General features: G+C 35.0%; 3 protein-coding genes across 3 annotated transcripts in view; 2 read left to right on the top strand and 1 right to left on the bottom strand.

Annotated features, from left to right (window-relative positions):
• LOC147558416 (Protein-tyrosine phosphatase-like, PTPLA) overlaps nt 1-20,468 on the top strand; it is a 46,055-nt gene that overhangs the window by 24,855 nt on the left and 732 nt on the right. Inside the window, exons 2-9 of the mRNA XM_086660075.1 lie at nt 18,877-19,078; nt 19,151-19,236; nt 19,473-19,520; nt 19,600-19,688; nt 19,819-19,872; nt 19,997-20,064; nt 20,171-20,220; nt 20,344-20,441. Of these exons, the coding sequence (XP_086516201.1) occupies nt 19,020-19,078; nt 19,151-19,236; nt 19,473-19,520; nt 19,600-19,688; nt 19,819-19,872; nt 19,997-20,064; nt 20,171-20,220; nt 20,344-20,441 (552 nt within the window). The 5' untranslated portion in view covers nt 18,877-19,019. The remainder of the gene's footprint in view (nt 1-18,876; nt 19,079-19,150; nt 19,237-19,472; nt 19,521-19,599; nt 19,689-19,818; nt 19,873-19,996; nt 20,065-20,170; nt 20,221-20,343; nt 20,442-20,468) is intronic.
• On the top strand, nt 1,649-3,604 carry LOC147558418 (transcription factor MYB59-like). Its single transcript, XM_086660071.1, has 3 exons — nt 1,649-1,867; nt 2,107-2,236; nt 2,641-3,604. The coding sequence occupies exons 1-3, from the start codon at nt 1,741-1,743 to the stop codon at nt 3,134-3,136; spliced, it is 753 nt and encodes a 250-aa protein (XP_086516197.1). The 5' UTR covers nt 1,649-1,740; the 3' UTR covers nt 3,137-3,604.
• On the bottom strand, nt 12,711-17,149 carry LOC147558417 (diaminopimelate epimerase, chloroplastic-like). Its single transcript, XM_086660074.1, has 9 exons — nt 16,718-17,149; nt 16,459-16,626; nt 16,151-16,221; nt 15,294-15,351; nt 14,523-14,702; nt 13,995-14,079; nt 13,457-13,516; nt 13,060-13,133; nt 12,711-12,944 (listed from the first exon to the last, which is right to left on the bottom strand). Exons 1-9 carry the CDS (start codon nt 16,994-16,996, stop codon nt 12,828-12,830), a joined length of 1,092 nt encoding a protein of 363 aa, XP_086516200.1. The 5' UTR covers nt 16,997-17,149; the 3' UTR covers nt 12,711-12,827.

The following is a 20,468-nucleotide window of genomic DNA, read 5'->3' as shown; positions in this document are numbered from 1 at the left end:
CAATCATATTCTGATTATTCCTTATTTACACTACGACGTGGCTCCGTTTTTCTTAACGTTTTAGTGTATGTTGATGATCTTATTATCTCATGCAATCACTCTGACGATATTCAGAAATTCAAAGATTATCTCAGTAATTGCTTTCACATGAAAGATTTGGGCACTCTGAAATATTTTTTGGGTAGAAGTTTCTCGTGGTCCAGATGGATTTGTGTTATGTCAATGCAAATATACGCTTGACATTATTTCTAAAGTCGGGTTGCTCGGAGCTCGACCAACTGTTGTCCCGTTGAAACAAAATCATCAATTGACCAAATCTACCAATCAAGAGCTTGATGATCCAGAACCCTATCGTCGGTTGGTGGGTCGGTTGATTTATTTGTGTTTTACTCGACCTGATTTATCATATAGTGTGCATATCTTATCTCAGTTTATGCAACAACCTCGAGTGGATCATTGGGACGCGACATTACGGGTTGTTCGTAATCTCAAAGGTACTCCAGGTCAAGGTATCCATTTGCAGAGCAAGTGTGATTTGCAACTACATGGATGGTGTGATGCAGATTGGGGTGGTTGCCCACTCACCTGAAGGTCTCTTACTGGTTGGGTGATTTTTCTTGGTGATTCACCCATTTCGTGGAAAAAGAAGAAACAACACACGGTGTCTCGCTCTTCTACTGAAACAGAATATCAGTCAATGGCAATGACCACTTGTGAATTGAAGTGGTTAAAAACCATTTTATCAGACCTTGGCGTGTCACACCCACAACCTATATCTCTTCATTGTGATAGTCAAGCGACTTTACATTTATCTTAAAATCCGGGTTTTCACGAGAGGATGACGAAACACATTGAAGTTGATTGTCACACAGTTCGCAATGAACTACTTGCTGGTACTATTGCTCCATCTTTTGTTCTGTCCAGCTCGCTAACATTTTCACTAAGGCATTGGGGACTCGTCAGTACGATTTTCTTCTTCGCAAGTTGGGTATTCCTGACCTCCATGCTCCAACTTATGGGAGTATTGAGAATATTTGGTAATATTGTATTTAGGAATGTATTATTCAGAATATCAAGAAAATATTGTATTTAGGAATGTGTTCAGAAATATCTTAGATTTTAGGAAAATAGTTGTACGTATATATTTTCTTGTTATTCCGGATCAAGATAAAATCCTTTTATTTTGGTAGTTTTATTTGTATATATACAGAACCCTAAAAGGAGAATAAGACAACTTGATTTTCCGCAACTTATTAATTGACCACTTAAAATAACATTTAACCATAATCGACATTTTAAAATCACTATTCCAACTATATTTACTTTTGCAACAAAAATAGCTATATTTACTTGCTACAAAGAAAAACTATATTTGACGTTCCATAATGTTTTGTTTGATCATGTCATGTTGTGGATCGATTTCACTTGTTATTGGAATTCTGATTTTACTCAAAAAAAATGTTTTGTTTGACGGCAGTTAACCAAATAGGCCCATGGGCCGGCTAGGTACGGAAGGTGAGCTGGCAAGGCCTAGTTTGGTTATCTAATAATATGTAATTTTTAATTAAGAATATATAAAGCCAATAAAAGTAAAGTAATGTGCAAATCGTAGATCATCATATAAATATGTCTGTAGTAGACACACTTTGGCAATCAAACAAAGCTAGCTTGTCTAGCCTAGCTACCTAATATACTTCTTCTCTCCACTTCCTGTCTCTAAAATTTAAGAAGAAATCAAGGATGGTGGCAAAGGAAGAGAGTAGTCTGGTAAGGAAAGGACCATGGACAGAACAAGAAGATCTTCAACTGGTATACTCAGTTGGATTATTCGGAGATCGAAGATGGGATTTTATAGCTAAAGTATCAGGTTCGAGGGGTTTGGCGAGGAATGTTCAAAAATCTACTCTCTTATACTACTACTACTTCACTCTAGTACGTCTACTTAATAACTATACGTATCTAGCTAACTAGGTTATAATTAGATTTTTTAATCTGGATCGGGAAAAGAATGAAGAAAGGAAGAAAGAACAAGAGAGAATCAGCTGAGTTCTTTATGTACTAACATATATTTTCTCTCGTTTTTTTTTATTTTATGTTTTTTGTTAGGTTTGAATCGATCAGGGAAAAGTTGCAGGTTACGTTTTGTTAATTATTTACACCCAGATCTTAAACGTGGTAGGATGTCTCCTCATGAAGAACGTCTCATCGTTGAACTCCATTCTCGTTGGGGGAATAGGTTTGATTAATTTTAACATAATTCCATTTCTTTTCGTTTCAACATATACACACGTAGAGAGAGGGGAACCAGTTAAATGTCTCGACACTTACCAAGCTTGAACACACCATATAATACCAGAAGCTCTCTGGAACTATATGGAATTATGACGTTTAATAATTTAGATTTCAAACTGTGTGATATTTGACTCATGAATCCTAATAGTAAATCATTATGTGATATACTTTACTTGAGTATGGAAATATTCAACCATATCTTTGGGATCTTGAATCATTAAAGATCAAACTTTAATCTTTGAGCTCAAACCTATTATCTGATAACCCAAATTAACCATAACCCATTATATAAATAAATGTTCTTAGCTCATATTATATTACCATTTTGACATTCAAAATTGGTTGTAGATGGTCAAAGATTGCAAAAAAGCTACCTGGGCGAACAGATAACGAGATAAAGAACTATTGGAGGACACATATGAGGAAGATGGCTCAAGAGATGAAAACAAGAACTGTGCCCACTCCAGAGATGTATTCACCCGGGTGTTCGACAATTACTAACATGGTGGAGTCCCCCACTAAGACCCAAAAAAATACTAAGGGAGATGAAGGAAGAAGTAGTTTGCTTGGGAAAGGAAGTTGTAGTGATTTAGCTGCAATAGGGGAGATAAGCGAAGAAGAAGAAGTAGAGTACTCCATGGATCAAATATGGAAGGAAATTGCATCGCCTGAAGAAGTAAACAGTTTGACAAATTTTGATGACCATCACAATATGGAAGAAGATTACAAGTTTTCTTGTCCTCCAATGGCTTCTACCTTATGGGACTATTGTTCTGATTCACTATGGAAGATTGATGAAGAAAATATCAAAATGGGTAGTTCCCACCATTTTATTTTCAACTAAGATGATTAGAGGAGAATCTTAATTATTCGAACCGTTTTTAGTTTAGGGAAATGCTAATAAGTACAAATTGACTTCCCGAGTCACTCAACGAACGGTCCAGATCGTAGTCAAATTTTGAAAACTTTATCTTGTAGTGAAAGTGAGTCACGAAATCAATGATTTTGTTAAAATCCTTTGTGCACATAGCACTCCCGTTGAATTTATGCATCTACATCTCATCTTCATCATCATGTAATATGGCTCCATATAGCTAATATCTAACTTGTTTGTTGTTAGTCTCCTTGAATTTTCTTTCTTCATCATGTAATATAGTAGCCAAGAGCGTATCGATATGTTTTTTGTTGAAATTATTGTAGAAAAAGTATTTAAATCCTAAGTTTGTATCATCTATCTGTAAGATAGATATTTATGATTAAACAATGTATGATCTCAAATTTATTAGGCAGAGTGCTTATCTTTCCTACTAAACCATATTATATCTTTAATAGATAAGGACTAACATGGAGATTATAAAATGTTGATTAGGATAGCAACACATGCCTCTAACACAGTGGAATTTGATTAGGATCTGGAAATTTAACATGTATATTAAATAAAACGATTTTAGAAGTCTCTGCTAAAGGCGCAAAAACTTTAAAATGTTTTTATTTGCTACTAAAGTTCTTCAACTAAGATTTTTAGAGTTTTTCTTGATTGTGTTATTGAAGATGCTTTAAACCCACATAAACTTATGCCATCTCAATCGATTCAATCTTTACACTCAGCTTCATTTTGGACACTAGATTTCTTTCAATAAATTCACTTTTCCATTACACATTAATTTTTTCTATTATTATCTTATTCCAACTTTTTATACGTATTGAACTTTGAACCGATTATCTTATATGGACAATTATTTTCCTTATTTTTATTGGACTGTTTAATAAAAAAAGTGGCCAATATATGGACTACCGATTATCTTATACGGACAACTATTTTCGGGTCCGGTGCACGTCAACTATGCTAGACTTAATTGACTTTGATTTAAGAAGGGGACAACTCTATAAGCCCTTAAATATTAAAAAAATAATTAATCTGGAGACCATTAAGTAATACAATAGTTAAAAATAGAAACCTAATTGTCATTCATCTTCTTCTTCTTGTTATCAAATAAACTACAAATAGTCTCATTCTTACTCTTTTACAACTACTACAAATAAACTACAATTTCTACCACTTCACTATCTTATTTATCAAACTCTAGATGGATGAGGAATATAAAATTCCTCAATCTCCACTCAAAAAAGTTTTTGTAGTCATTTCTACAGCAGGAATTGATGATATTGACGAGGTAAAACCAAAACTTTTACTATTATTTTATTTAGTATTTTCAATTTTGTAGTTTGGAAGAATCAAAAACGATTTCATGAGCAAAAATCAAAGTAAAAGAGATGACTACCAAATTTCGTGAAAAACACACGAAAATTTACTACTTTTTTTAGGGGTTTTCACGAAAATATAGGCAGATTTCTTGTAGTTTGCCACGAAAATATAGGTAGATTTCATGAGCAAAAATTTGCTTGTTGTTTTGGTACCAAAAATCAACTTTCTAGATTTTATTTTTTGATTCTAAGGGAGTCTAGAATTCATGAAAAAGACCAGATCTATCGTGGATTAAATAGGATTGGTTTTGTTCAACAATTCATATTTAGGGAAGATTCTTTAATAGTTTCTTTTGATTTTCTTCGTGCCATGATCAACAATGTCTCTAAAATTTCTCTCTCTACAAATTTCATTGGTAATGAAGAAGGAGAAGTAGAAGAAGAATAAGGTTTGGGTTTATGAAAGAAAAGAGGGGAGACTTAAAAATAAAAGATATAACTTTTAGAGGACAGAAGTGAAAAATAATAGAGTGATGTCCTCCTAAAAAAGAGGAAAATTATAAGGCCCAAAATTCGGGCCAAAATAGCAAATGAAGCCCAACCCGGAATAATAATGCAAAAAAAACCCAAAATTTGAAATTACAAAACATTTATGAAAATTTCTGAACAAAACACAATTTGCTCTCAACAATTTTGTAAATGTATGAACCAATTTGTTTTTGTTCACACATAATGATATATGTTGTCACAGTTTCAAAAGTGTTGTAATAGTTTCAAAAGTGTTGTAATAGTTTCAAAAGTGTTGCCAACAGTTTAAAAATTGGGTTTTTTTTACATTATTATTCCCGAGTGGGTTTTTTTCGTATTTGGGCCCAAATCTTGGGCTTTTCTTACATAACTTTCCTATGTAAGAAAAGCCCAAGATTTGGGCCCAAATACGAAAAAAAACCCACTCGGCAATAATAATATAAAAAAAACCCAATTTTTAAACTGTTGGCAACACTTTTGAAACTATTACAACACTTTTGAAACTGTGACAACATATATAATTATGTGTGAACAAAAACAAATTTGTTCATACATTTACAAAATTGTTGAGAGCAAATACAAAATTGTTGAGAGCAAATTGTGTTTTGTTCAGAAATTTTCATAAATGTTTTGTAATTTCAAATTTTGGGTTTTTTTTGCATTATTATTCCGGGTTGGGCTTCATTTGCTATTTTGACCCGAATTTTGGGCCTTATAATTTTCCTCTCCTAAAAATTGTTGTTCTTATAGAATTTCTAATTTTTCTAGTTAGATATATAAAATAGTAGTCTATATAAAATAATTGGTTGCCCATACATTGACCGTCAAAAAAACCTTTTTTCTTCATATTTATGGTACATGTGCCCTGATTTCAGCAACCTTGGTTTCAAGGTAAGCTATGAACCTAAACTAAATTGTGCAAGGATACTATATAACCTTTCTACATAAAAATAAAAATAGAAAAGTCGTGTGCCATAAAGTTACAAATTTGACGTATATTCCTTCATTTTAATATTGGATCGTCCACCTTGATAATTTAGTGGGTGTTGTTAATTTAAACTAGTATTCTGTTAGTAATTAATAGGTGGGGTTTACTTTTAGTGGTTGTCAATTCGTGTGATTAGAGAAAGTAACTACTGATAAGCTAGTTGACAGCTTGAAATGGAAGTCTGTCTTTCATAACAAAAAGTCCTCATTCTGTCAAACCCAGCCTGTCAATTCTTGATAACCTAATAAAAAATGGCCATGGCGGAAAGGAAATTTTTTTTGAAGTTAGAATTTCTTTGTTTTTCTTTTTTTTCAACTCTCACCACTATATATTCTCTACACTAATAATTATCCCTGAACTCTCATAGTCGGCCAACTATAATTTCTTTCTTAAACTAGTTGCCATTAAAGAACCCCGCTACGGTAAGAAGAGAGGAAATTACTCATCATTCGACCTTTTTCAAGAACAATTGATTTTAGTCGACCATTCTAGTGGCCAATACCAAGACTGGGGGACCAGTTTATAGCTAGGCCAAATCATGTCGATAAAAAATTCCTGATTATAGATTGTGGTGGAGGGGAATTGGAGAGAAAGGTGGAACTCCAGGTGGCCTTTAGCACCCTCGCTAGCCCTTCGTCAGAGGTGGAGCCAGTAGTATGCTCCGCCCAGTTGTAATTGTGCGCAATATATAGAAGCAGTGTCCTTATCTATGGAAAACTTTTTTTTTTGTTAAGATATGAAAGACTTTCAAACATGATTTGCAAGCTTTGCAGAATATATATAGTCTTGAGTTGCATATCTTGCAAACTCGATTTTGCAAATCGAGAATATAAATTAAGAGTATGTGTCTACGAAATCTTGAGTTTGGAATTGATTTCATCATTCATCATATAAAATAATTTATCAAAAACAAAACCACATAACACTTGCATATTTTCTCAATGCATAAATACAAGACCAAAGATGAAGATAAAAAATCATCATAATTTAAAGGGTTTTGCTTTCAATGCCTAAACTTATAGAACCTCCGCATCCTTTACACATAATCCAGTCCTGGCAGGAAACAAGATTAGCTTATTCTTGCTAATTTCAGTTGTAATGGCTGTTGTGGTTGTAACACTAATGAGTCGTTTTGTCAATGCTAGCACTCTCACTTCTTAGAGTCTGACCACAAAACAGTTTACAATCATTGTGGATGTTTTAAAATTAACTACCATGGAAGAGTATATTTATCGAGTGTTAAGTTGGTTGATTCAATTTAACCATTTCACCAAATCGTCCATTTGTACAAAGTAAGCAGTCCAAGAAAGAGGATCTTTATGAGACAATTCATCAAACAATTTTTGGGCATGTTCATCAAACGAATCTCTTAAATTACATCCATCACACATCCCATGCCTTCAAAGATTTTATTAGCTAGGTCTCTTCATCTTATTGATAAAATTGGTAGGGAATGGATTTCTACCAACCCCTTGTTTGGATCATAGATATCTAACACACACTGTCTTGGTCCATATAATGGTCACCCTTAATGCCATCGTTAATGCCATTTTCATGTAATAGCTTTAGATCAGGGACTTGATCCCAACACAACCACCCTTTCTTTTATCCTCTTTGTTGCAGAAAATAACCTATATTTCCCATTGTCAACTACAAGTTTACCACCTAATCTTCCAATTGCCATATTTTGTAGTTTTGTTCTTCCAGGCTTGAGCTGGAAATCTAGATCTGTAGCTAAGTTTGCTTCATCAATAGATCTGAATCAGTTTGCGCATAAGACCAAAATATCGATAGATGTGAATAAGTTTGCTTCATCATCACTGTTGATGCATCAGTTTGCACGAAGAAGATGATCGCGAAGAACTGTCGAAGATGATGATGGCTATCACAAACTCACAAGAAGAAGGAAGGAAGGAGAAGAAGAAGCATCGAGAAGAACAAGAAAAACCCCTAATTTTGAGAAAATATGACTTTTAATATATAAGGGTATTTTAGGTACTAAAAAATTAGAAAATGATCTGATCTATATAATTATCCATATTATTTTAAACTTATACTACCATTACACATAATATTTTGACAACTTCTTGTTAATAGAAAATATTACTTGTTTTAGTTATTATGTATAATTTATTGACCTAACAACTATTTTCCCTTTTTCTATACTACGATTCTTTTTTTTGTTACAAATTTATACTGCAAATCTTAATAGTCATAACTACGAATCTTATATACATAATTTTTGTACTCCCTCTGTCCCAAAATGAATGACCTAATTTCTATTTTGGGTTGTCCCATCTTTGAGTCCTATTTCTAAAAATAAAGAAATGAACTTTTCGCTATTTTCAATAATACCCACTACTATAAATTTAATGACAACTTTATTTAAAGGTAAGTTCAACTTTTTCATTGTAAATTAAAAAAGTTAATGAGAATACAATTGAAAAAAATCATGTTATTTTTGAAAGTCAAACAACAATTAATGATGCCCCCTTAATAAATTGGGTTTTCAAAATAGGTCATTCATTTTGGAACTGAGAGAGTAATAGATAAGAAGATTATACATAAGTGTATCAACCTTCAATACTCTGAGTATTGGATGGTGGTTCGAGACTCTACTTATTAATCTTTCGGTTATAATTTGATATAGTATATTATATGAAAGGAGGTAGTCTTTACTATTAAAAAATGAAATTATTTTTGTTATCAGTTCAAACTTTCAATTCAGTATGTCCGTTAATTAAGTTCTGACTCTGCCTCTGCCCTTTGTCCATGATCAAAACCACCCTCTTCTAGGTTGTCTGGAAAAACCAAAATAGTAGCACCCTACAACTAGTAGCCTGCTCTTTGTTTCTTCTTCTCCGACCACCACTGCCACTTCTTTGCATCAACGTCATTTATTTCTCCTCCACCTATCTCTTTCTCTCTTCTGCTCCCTATCTTTCATTTCTCTCTCTTTTCCCTCCTTCCTCCATCTCCTCCCACCTCTCTCTCTCTTTTTCCTCCTCCACCTCTCTCGATCTCTCTATACATTCTCCCAAAAGAATTCCTTCGTTGAAACAAACAGAGGAAGAGGGAGTGGGAGAGAAAGAAGAAAAAAATGATGGTGGTCAGAATTGGTAATCGTGATGAGAAAAGATGAAGAAGTTTAAAGTTTTAATCTCAAAAAATTAGACAACCCACGATTTGTTTTTTAGAAAAATTTGTACCCCCATTTATTTCCAACAATTCATAGTAGATGTGGCCGGTTTAATAGTATCGAGTGGTCAGACATTTTCCCTCTCTGAGGCTTGGTTAATTTGAGTAGTCCACATCAGTCGTCTGGTTAAGGTCAATCTATTAATACCCCTTAACACAAGTCAATGAAAATATACATTCCATTTTCACCGTGAATTGAATTCGTGACTTCTTTATTTTTGGATTAAATGCACAACCAACTAGCCAAACCGTTGTGAGCTTTATCATTATAAAAGGTCGGTGTTTTGGGGAAATCAGCAAAGTTTCCGGGGCAATAAGTTTTGAGTGGAAACAAACTTTTTTTGTTTCCTCCAAACATCACCCTTTCAATTTGTTATTTTTTTCTTCTCCTCTACCTCAACTAGAACTCCGGCTACCTCCACTGGATTCCAACGACTTCTACCATTAATGCCGACGATCCTTTCTCTCTCTCTCTCTCTCTCCATCCCTTTCTGTCTCTCTCTCTCTCTCCCTCTCTCTCTCTCTTCTACCTATCTTTCTTTCTTCCCTCTTTTCACTCTCTCTAAATTCCGGCGAAGGGAATGGTCCCTTCGCCGGAACCTTCGTCTGGTGACGAAGGGAGGATACATTAATGATATCAATTCGTACAACCTTAAGATTTCGACATACTAAAACAAACTTGGATTTTATCATTTATCACTAATTTAAATTACTTCTAGTATCAATTAGGGTTATACTTAAACCATTGTACCCAAATGCACAACTTGGGTATAAAATTTTCTACAAAAAGCTCCAATTTTGGTGTTTGTAATCACTCAAAAGGAAACCTAAATCAACCTCATTCCAATAATGATAATACTTTGAGGAACTAGGGCGTACACAGTATTTTAATGATTAACATTCTAGGTGGTTATAATTCATTAATAATTTGGTTGCTTCTGATTTGTTATTCAATCGATACTAGAAATAGGAAATTGTTGATTTAGAGAGAGACAAAGGAGGAAAGAGAGAGAGAGAGAGAGAGACAGAGACAGAGACAGAGAGACAGAGAGAGAGACAGAGAGACAGAGAGAGAGAGAGAGAGATACGGAGAGAGACGGAGAGAGAGAGAAAAAGGGAGAGAGAAAAGATGATGAAGTCAGCAACATCCGGTCGGCGACTTCTGAGGGGCGTTTGGTTTGCGTTTTTTTAGTTTTGCACCGTCTTCCCCGGAAATTTTTCTACTTTCCCCAAAGCGGTGACCTTATAAAACTATAGTGTTTGTTGTATATACCAATTTCTTGTAAGAGTTCTATATCCAACAAAGGTTAGCCCATTTGATAAAAAAACAAACAAAAGTCAGCCCTTATAACCTCAACCGAGTTTTATAACCCGTCATTTGTGGGAGAAAAGGACTGCAAAAAATTGTACTCGTCCGTCAATTTAGTCCCTCCCCAAGCCCTCTTCTGCTTCATCCCTCTGTTTGGTCCCTCCCCCAACCTTCCGCCTGATGTGGCGACATACAACTTGAGCATAGAGCAAATGAAGAAAAAATATGCTCAAGTGACACGTCGCCGCATGCGGAGAGACCAAATAGAGGGATGGATAGAATATTTGGACTAGTAACACTACGGAAATGGTGGATATCAACATCAAAACTCCATAATACGTGCCTACTTTTTCATCTATACTAGTTCCTATACTTTTTGTCACCCACTATAACTTCTGGATATAAAAATCCCATTAATACCCAACCTGATTGGGGTTCTCAAACTTTTTGTTTTAGGTGGAATATAAGCATATATCACCTAATAGAGGGTAGCTATTAATAGAAAGATTTCATAACCAGTGCCAAGAGAAAATCAGAAATGATAAGTTTCTTTAAAGGTTGATTTTCCATGCCCAAGAAGCATGGGAAAGCTTCCACTAATATTACACCAACAAATAAAACCAATAATGCTGGCAAACAACACCCTAAATCCACTAAATCCTGCTATTATTAGGGTTAAATCCTTTTATTGAAGTCAGACATTTTAGAGAAGAGGACACACATGTTTTACACCCTACTCAAATGGACTAAAATCAGCCAAAGTCACCTATTTAGACGAGTCACACATCACCGAGTCACGAAAAACAAACTTTCTAAAATCAATCTGAGTCAGCCATTGCAAACCATTCAAACGGTCAGACCTAAATGAAAAAGAACAGACTACCTTCCTCGCAGTAGCTTACTAGCACTACACTGAAATGATCTATCCAGATGTTGTTACAACAAATGAGCATGAAAAGGTTTCTTCATTAAGAAGTTATACTTTTACCACCAAAAGGGTTCCTAATCTATAATGTTTTGTGTAGGTATATAGCATCATCTTTCTACTCTTAAAAGAGTTTTGTTCTGTTTGACTTACTGTTTCCACGTCTAATCTCTAAATTAGATGTTAATTTCTAATACGATTAACAAGAATAATTCGTAAAAGTAACTTCCTCCTAGTTTATATAACCTACAAGAATTCACATCTTTATTTCAAGTAATTATTCAGACTACTAAAGGAAAGAATATATACTCAGTTGAATGCACATGCTACACTACTTTTAAGAAGTTGAATATGGGTTTGCAACAACAAATAAGAACACATTTTTAGTGAAAAGAATGGAATCATCCAATCGTTTACTGATGAATCTTACGAAAATAATGATAAAATTCAATGGCAGAGAATTTATCACTGACCATAATCTCTACTGGCCCAATGAAACCGTTACAATTATTGCTGTAAACTAATAAGATCACTCAATCTACTTACTAGAAAGAGGGAGCCAATCGTTTCAACAAGTTTATATGATTGGGTAAGCTAAAAGATGAAAGGATGCATGCACCTAAAGTTTTGGAAAAAGAAAAGAAGAACGAATCGAACTTAAAGTGCACTTTATTAAAAATAGAGATACTCCTGTGACAGTTGTGGTTTTCCTGGTCCTGAACTCACATAGTGGAAAACTACTAAAGCAAGCAGGCGGTACAAGTGACAAGAACGAAGCTATCAGCAGCAGGGAAAGTAGACGGGAGTCGACATATCTTATGCTAGGTTAACTATAAATAGACGAAAGCTCATAAGCATTCGATGAAATATTATAACACAGATATCTTCTCTGTGGATATAAATATTAACTTTGTGGCTCGTTTTTCAAAACGAGTTGTTCTTTTCTATTACTCTAGTTGGTCTATTGCCGACTAGTGATTACGTCACGACTAGTCGGGCCTAGGAATTCAGCTAACCAAACTTCGGCTCTGATTCCCAAGATTGGGCCTTGACCAACGCATTATTATAGACAAACTAAACTAGGTCTTGTGGCTGAAAACATAGTTCCTTCAGTTTTTTAATTCCTAATATTTTGTTTCATTCTAATTTTTTCGTTTATTTTTTCCTTTTATTAACTTCGCTTGTTCATTTCTGTTATTTGCTTCTGGTTAGAAAAAACATACTAGAAATGAGGATGTAGTAGCTAAAACAAGATACAACATATATTTCATAAGACCATAGTTCCATACTCTATTACGAATTAGTTGTTAAGTCTACAAAATTCTGACAACGTTTCACACCAAGAAGAATAATTTATGAAAAAACAGAATTCATATCGAGAACTAAAGTGCGACAGACCCATAAAACACTACCTCAGCAGGACCTGTCATGTAAACGTGATTGTCTTCTTCTCTCCATTCGATCTCCAATGGTCCCCCAGGAAGATCAACTGTGCAGATCTGTTTGACACGCAATTAACATAAACAAACATGGTGTTCAATAAGGAAAATAGTTAAAAGCAAAAAAACATGAGCGGATGATGTTGAAAGTCCTCAAAACTTAAGGAATCCTTACCCTTTCAGAAAGATCCTCGAGAACTGCAGCAACCACCACTGCACAAGCTCCGGTACCACATGCCAGCGTTGCCCCTACATTGGTAGAAATTTTTTCAGATCGAAACACTAATATGGCCCAATATTGTACCTCGCAAGACCAAACAAAATGACCTTCACAGGATCCACACCTGGATCCTTCAGATATGAACACTACACATTTGTTGTATGTGGAGTGCATATTAATTCACATTTAGAAGTTAAAACTGGAGGTACATTTAGGTGAGATGGGTCAAATACTCGTCCATATTTTTACGAGGTAGGATCAAACTCCAGTTTACTGAATTCATATAGAAAGAGGAACAACACGATAAAGCAAAAACCCAGTGCAAAAACGTTTAGAAAGCTGAGCAACTGACCTGCACCCCGCTCCCAGACACGCATTTTCAAGTGTGAACAAGAGAATACTTGAACAAACTCTGCAAAGTTTAAGCACGAGGAAAAAGACTCGAGTCAAAAATACGGCCTATATCAATTGAAATCATGCATACAGATAGATAGATTCAGAATGCAGGCAACAACGTATCATTTCCAAATAGTTATATGTGGCGCACAAATAATTAGGTAACCCTCATATGTAGCATTGCAGTAGGAGGATAGTACCAAAAGCAAAATGCTCTTCTTTCAACACTTACGATGATCTTGATCTATTCCCAACCTATCGACAAGCTTTTACCTACGCTATCTGATAAAGAGAAATGCCTGAAAGATTGGTAGGGCTATAGAGGTGTCAAATCGCTGAAAGGTCTAGGTTATAGTTCATCATATGCAATAGTCATTCTGAAAGCCTTCAATTAAGGCCGAAGCTTCCATTCCCCTACCTCCCCTCTTCACTAAAGGTAAAGCTTTCTCTAACACCAGAACAAATTAATGTTGCAAGTAAATGAGATAGCTGACCTGTATTTGTTCGAGCAGGAAATACTTCATGGTGCTCAAACTTTGGACCAATTTCGGACAAATTCAAGTCATCAACCTGCAAGTTCTGTTGAAAGACTAGTGTGAGATGCCGTGAGCTCATAAATAATTAAGTAAATCTAAAGGAGTACGTCTAAAAATAGATAAAAGTTAATCTTCATTTAGGTGCAAACAAATCATGGATGCTTATCCCACAGAAATCATATGTAGAAAAGTAGAAAAATGCAGCTAGGACTAAAGAAAATGAGAACAACTCTTTTTTGTTGTCTTCTATTCAAAAGTACAGATATTAAATGTTTAAGCAGTACTCTCCAGTGGAATGCACATGGAGATATTCCATAAGCACTCCATTTTGGAAGGACAAGAATAAGAATGCAAGACCCAAAAGGAAGACGAATAGCAGACATCCGCAACCATATGACATAGGATTACCATGAATGAAGTTTGACACGAATTACAAAACAATAAAGGATGAGACAAGTTGGCTCTTCTTTCGAAATATCTATGTACCTTGCATTTGTTTGTAGAGAAAGTAACGCAATGAGGATTTCCCATGCTAACACAGGTCACATTCCATGTTTCTCCATCAATTTCAAGTTCTGTCTTCACAACAGCTTGATCCTTGTTTGCAGCTAATCTGGTAGGTACATCAGCTGCTTTAAGTGTTGGTTGACCCATATCAACTCTAACCTGAAAACATAGTGACCATAAGAAATGATGTGGTGAAATTACGGTTAAGACCTATTTGTTTGTGGCACTTAAAATCAGCTCCATTTTCAGTCAGGACATCAAGGATAATCTTAGAATTGTTATTGGGCAATTGGAAGTCAATCCTGTAATTCAGCACAAAAAGGATCATGAAATAAGAGACGACATTGTAAGTCCTGGGAACTTGAGATTCCACAACCAAAACACAGAAAAGGGAAATTAGTTATGGAGGATTTTTTTTGGTTTGCCATGTGAATTTAGTTTCTGCAGTAGATTAACTAGGTGATCCGTTTCACTGAACTCCAAAGTTTTTACAGTTTAGTAACGACACAGCTACTGGGAACATGGGATGAGTTATATAACAAAATTAAAGCTACTAGTCAAGTGGATCAAATTGAAGGCATCCAGACACTCGTGCACATAGCAATATAGCATACACATGACAAGGATATTACTCCAAAATAAAAGTTGAATTGTGAAACAAAATGCTAAAAGCTGATATAGTCCAGGAGTAAATTCTCTCTCAAATAGATATCTTCTCTGAACTATGACTGCAAAATTAAAAGAACATACCTTTCCACCATCAAGAATTTCAGGAACAATTAACCCCGCACCAGTATGTACAGTAAAACTGCAACATATACAAAAAGAGTCATTAATTTCGTCACCTGAATGTTTTATTTGGAAAGTAGACGAATAGTTTAATTGACAAAGAATGAAAAAAGAAAACAAACGCACAGAAGACTACTAAGACATTACACCTAAGAAAAACTTCGACATTGCTAACATCCTAGTTGCAGGTGAATCTTTACAAGATAAAAATCCTGCTACATCTTTGTCAGTAACTCGGCTTAGCTCGTGGGACTCGAATGTTATGGGTAGCTGATCCTGCATTCCTGCCCCAACCGCTTTGCTATAAGCAGCACTTTTGTAATACATTGAGTAATTTTTGTCGTTTATTTGACAAGCATCACTGGAAAAAACCGCACAGAACTTTCCGAACTGATGCTTAAAATGTTGATGAAAGTGAAGCACCAAGATTTTACCAAAAGTGTAGTAGCACCAAGCATCAAAAAGGAAAAACCAGATAGCCAAAATTATAGCACCCCGCAAATGCCTTCATAAGAGTTGTTAAAAGCTTACGCGATAGCATTATTGAAAATGTATACATGAATTTGTACTGAAAAATATAGCCAAAGCTAACAAAAAGGGTTCGAAAAATGATTGCAAAAGCTTTGCCCGAAGTGCACGTAAAAGGTGACACCAAAAGTCGCCTTAGAAATAACTAAGACATAATTATGCACCAAAATTACTGAATAAGAAAGTGGGTCAGCGAAACAACAATCCAATCCACACAACAACATAAACTAGCATTACTAGCACCAACTTAAACAGAGGCATGACAAACTAACAACAAAAAAATGAAATACCTTTGCTTTCCCTGTAAATCATCAAGCTCTGTAATGAACCGGGCAAAGCATCTTACACCATTACCACACATCTAGAAAAAAGAAAATACATCAGCTCAATGAGCAATTTTGACAATAAAAAGAATACAGTTAGATCAATTAAGTTAAGCTAATAAGAATTATAAACGTTAATTTCAGTTTATCCACCATAAAAGCCTTGTTGAATGAAAAACTCCAATCAATATTTAACCATATGAACTCAAAATTCAGTTTAAAGCATAAAAAAAGACTTTAAAATGTTTGAACTTTGTTTTAGAAAATTAAATCACCTCAGGTTCGCTTCCATCAGAATTGAATATCCTCATAGTGTAATCAGTTCCATTAATTCCTGGCATTGCAAATATCACACCATCAGCTCCAATACCGAAATTTCGATCACAAAGCTTCACTGCTTGTTCCGGCGTAACCCTAGGCTCCGAAGAATCTCTATTATCAACCTAAAAAACACATTTCCACGAAGAAAACACTAAAAATTAAAAATTCTTATAGAAAATTTGAACTATTAAACATTGATGATTGATGTATTACCAGGATGAAATCATTTCCAAGACCATGATACTTAACGAAATGAAGAATTCCAGATTCTTTACGATCTAAGAAGGAAACTTGTGGAGCAACTGGAGCTTCAATCGGAGATTTCGTAGCATTCATTGAAGAAGAAGCTGAAATGCAACATTTAGGGTTTCTAAAGGTAGAATTTGAAGTGAGGAACTTAACTTGAAAGGAAGATAGAGATAGTTTGGTCGATGAAGTTGTAAGAGAACGGCGTAAGTAAGAGGCGTGAGTGTTGGAGATGGAAGCCGCCATTGATGAAGCTCGTTTTCTTCTTCACCGTTCTCTTTTGTTCTTCAAAGTCAAAACCCCCAAGTAAAATGGTGGTTGGGTAGAGGGTAGAGAAGGTGGGTATAATTAAAAATGACAGATGCTTTGGGGACGGAAGAAAGCGTTGCGGGGAAGGAATAAAGAACCAAAGAGGACAACTCCGGAATCCGGATTAGCCCCTAAAGTTTAACCACTTTGGTGTGTGGCCCCTAAGTTAAGAAATCGGGATGACACTAACTGAAAAGCCAAATTTGGACTTCTGTCCTTTCTCTTCGTAGAATTTCTCTTTCTTTCTTTATTTCTCTGTATGAAGACCTTCACTATTAGAAGTCTCAAGATTTTTTTTTAATTTCTAAAGTTTAAAAAACGTAATTGTTTTTCTCTTCTCCTTTCTCTATTCTCCTTCCCTTTCCTCTCTATAAAAAAAAATAATTTTTTTGTTCTTAACAATAGAAATAGACCCATGTATGTTGGTGAAGAAGTATGTTCATTAAACATGTAAGGCACCTTCGATTCAAAGTAACACAAAGGAGTCTTAACTGTTTTCTAAATTTTGATTGATATCTTAAGGATAACTTGCCAATTATACGGTGAATGACAACAAAGGCGACGAATCCAATGCTCATTACATGAAGTACATTTGGGGATATCTCGAACCCTTGTGCATCAATGTCATAAAGATTAAAAATGTTTCCAGCTTTCTTAGTTAGACATTTTTTTCTTCTTTGAGAAGGTTACTTGTCTTCCTATAGCGTTATAACTGTTCTCTGTCTAAATTTCATATTCGACATTTTTATCACTATAATTTAGAAACATTATTTCGTCAAACATCGGACCTTTTTTAGAAGATCATTATTCTTCACAAGCAGACTCGGATCTGAGTTTTTTAAATAGAGAAAGAAAAGAAACAAGAGAGCAAGGAAAAGATAAGAGAGAGGGAGGAAAAATATATAATTGTTCGTACATTTTAGATTAAAAAACATTTCACACAGAAAGAAAAGAAAAAGTTGGTGATGATATAGATGAAAAGTGAAAAGATATTGATAAAACATAAATACGCAAGGGAAGCAAAGACAAAAAGAAACATGCATGAAAACACACAGAAAGGGGCCACCTCAGAATTCTTATTTAACTTATGAGACCACGCGGAAAGTTGATAACACTTTAGGGGGTCTATTGGAAAAGAACCCTATTATTTTTTTACCCCTCTCTATCTCCCCTCCCTTGTCCATACTCTTCATGACCACAACAATTGGACACCACCACTGCCCCCACCACCATCTATCTCATTACCCCCCTCGCCAAGATCCATCTCCGATGAGGGAAAGAAACCCCTTGGTTTATGGTTTCAGAGACTGAAACCCTCACAAGAGGGATTAATAAGAGAGGCAGGTGGAGGGATGAACAAGATATATAGAGGGAGAGATAGAGAGAAAGAAAGGGATAGAAGAAAAATGATATATGACCATCCTCGTAGACTCTTTTGTTTAGGCGGCGAATAAGACAAAGAATATTTTAATCTTTTCACACTGTGAAAAAACTAAAACACCCCTTGTCTTATTAGAGGGAGTGTACAAGAGAGTGTACGAAGAGCTTACCGTATCAGTATCTTGAATAAAAACTGTGAGAGAAAGCAGGAGAAAGATGGTTGTGGTACGCGGTAGTCCCGGTGACGGTTATGGAGTATGGGGGTGTTTGCACAAAAGATTTTTTTTTTTTTTTTGAAGAGCTCCAAAATGAGTGGCTCCTTAACATTTCCGGGTCCATAAAAATTAGTAATAAGTTTCACCTCCTCCTCCTCCTCCCCTTACAAATTCAGTCCTCATATAGATAGATCCCTTATCTCAACCAAAAAATAAATATAGATAGATCCCCCTCCGTCCCAAAAAGTAGGCATACATAGCATTCTATAAAGTCACGTGACATCACGTGCTTTATTCTCAGAGGCGTTGGCTTGGGGATAAAGAGGAGAAATGCTCCAATAAAGTAGAGAAAGAAGAAAAAAAAAATGGGAGGAGTATCAAAATTGTATCTGTTAGCTTATAATTCTCTTCAAGCCTTTGGATGGTAGGTTTCACACACTCTCTCACTCTACCTTTCTCTCTCTCTCTCAACCTTCTCTCCTTGTTTGTTTGGCAGGGCTGTTTCTCTCTCTAGAATTTGTAGCAATTTTGTTTCCACCAAGTCTTTTAATGGAGCATATGCCTCTTCTGGTGATCTTATCTGTAAGTAAAATTGTGTATATTAATTTTATATATTATTGTAAGCTATATATAAATATTATAATTTTTCAAAGTAAATACTGTTTTATTAATTTTATACATTATTATCTTAAGTTTAGCATAAGTTTGTTACATTGAGCCTCATTAAAGGGATAGTGATCTGATTATAACACTTGTGAAAAATGTGAATGGAAGTTGCAATTTTGTTTACTTGTGACAATTTTGTTTCCATCTTGAAGGTTTTCTACAAACAATCTCCTTCTTGGAAGTTCTACATGGGGCCATTGGTGAGTTTTATATTACCTTAATTACAAAAATGTGCACTTCTTTTTTACACTTGAGTCATTGTTTTCTTTTAAATATCAGGCATTGTTCCAAGTGGAATACTACTTCCTTTAATGCAATGGGGAGGAAGAACTCATTTCTTATTAGCAATCCTCCGAAACATCGTCGAGGTTCAAAACCATCTATCTCTATTGTAGTACTCAAAGTTTCAGTAAAACCCTCTGATGGATGCAAATACTTATCTTATTGTTTGTTACTTTAACTTCATGATGTAGTTTTTTTTTTCTTCTTAAAATGAAGGTTCAGGAGCTTCCATCTGTTTTTATAACATTTTTCGCGTGGAGTCTAAGCGAGGTTTATTTTTTATACTCTCTTAGTAAACTGTCTGGGTTGTAGTAAAAAATTTCAGTATGTTCGTGTCTTAATATTCATGGCGAGTCACTGAAATTTCCCATTCGAATCCTTTATGCTAACGTAGGTAATCAGATACTCGCAATATGCTCTGACTTGTGCAGGAATTTGTCCTTTTTGGGTTACCTATCTCAGGTTAGTCGAGAAATTCTCATGTTTTCAGGACAATGAACAATTTGTGCTTTTACATGAACTTGAATTTGACTTTTAAGCAAAACGAATCCATTTCTTTGTCTCCTAGGTATACTGCATTCATCGTATTGTATCCTCTTGGTATGGCAGTTGGAGAAAGTAAGTCCCACACAACCCAAATTCATCTTCTTCGCTGTTCCCAGTAAATCTGATTCGCTTGTCTTTTCTTGTCCCCAATAGTTGATATTGTGTGTGTTGACATCTGATTTTTTTTTTATGTAGTGTGGCTAATGTGCCAAGCACTTCCATTTATAAAGAAGAACAACCTCTATGCTGATTTCTTTAGTGGATTCCCCTTCAGTTACTATTCTTTTGTCGTGGTACGTAAAAAATGCATTCCGTTTATA

The sequence above is a fragment of the Eschscholzia californica genome, unplaced genomic scaffold (assembly GCF_041429995.1).
Source record: "Eschscholzia californica isolate CP2 unplaced genomic scaffold, dmEscCali1.0.p SCAF_2, whole genome shotgun sequence".
In the NCBI taxonomy this organism is placed as follows: Eukaryota; Viridiplantae; Streptophyta; class Magnoliopsida; order Ranunculales; family Papaveraceae; genus Eschscholzia; species Eschscholzia californica.
This window is presented reverse-complemented; position numbering and strand designations above follow the sequence as displayed.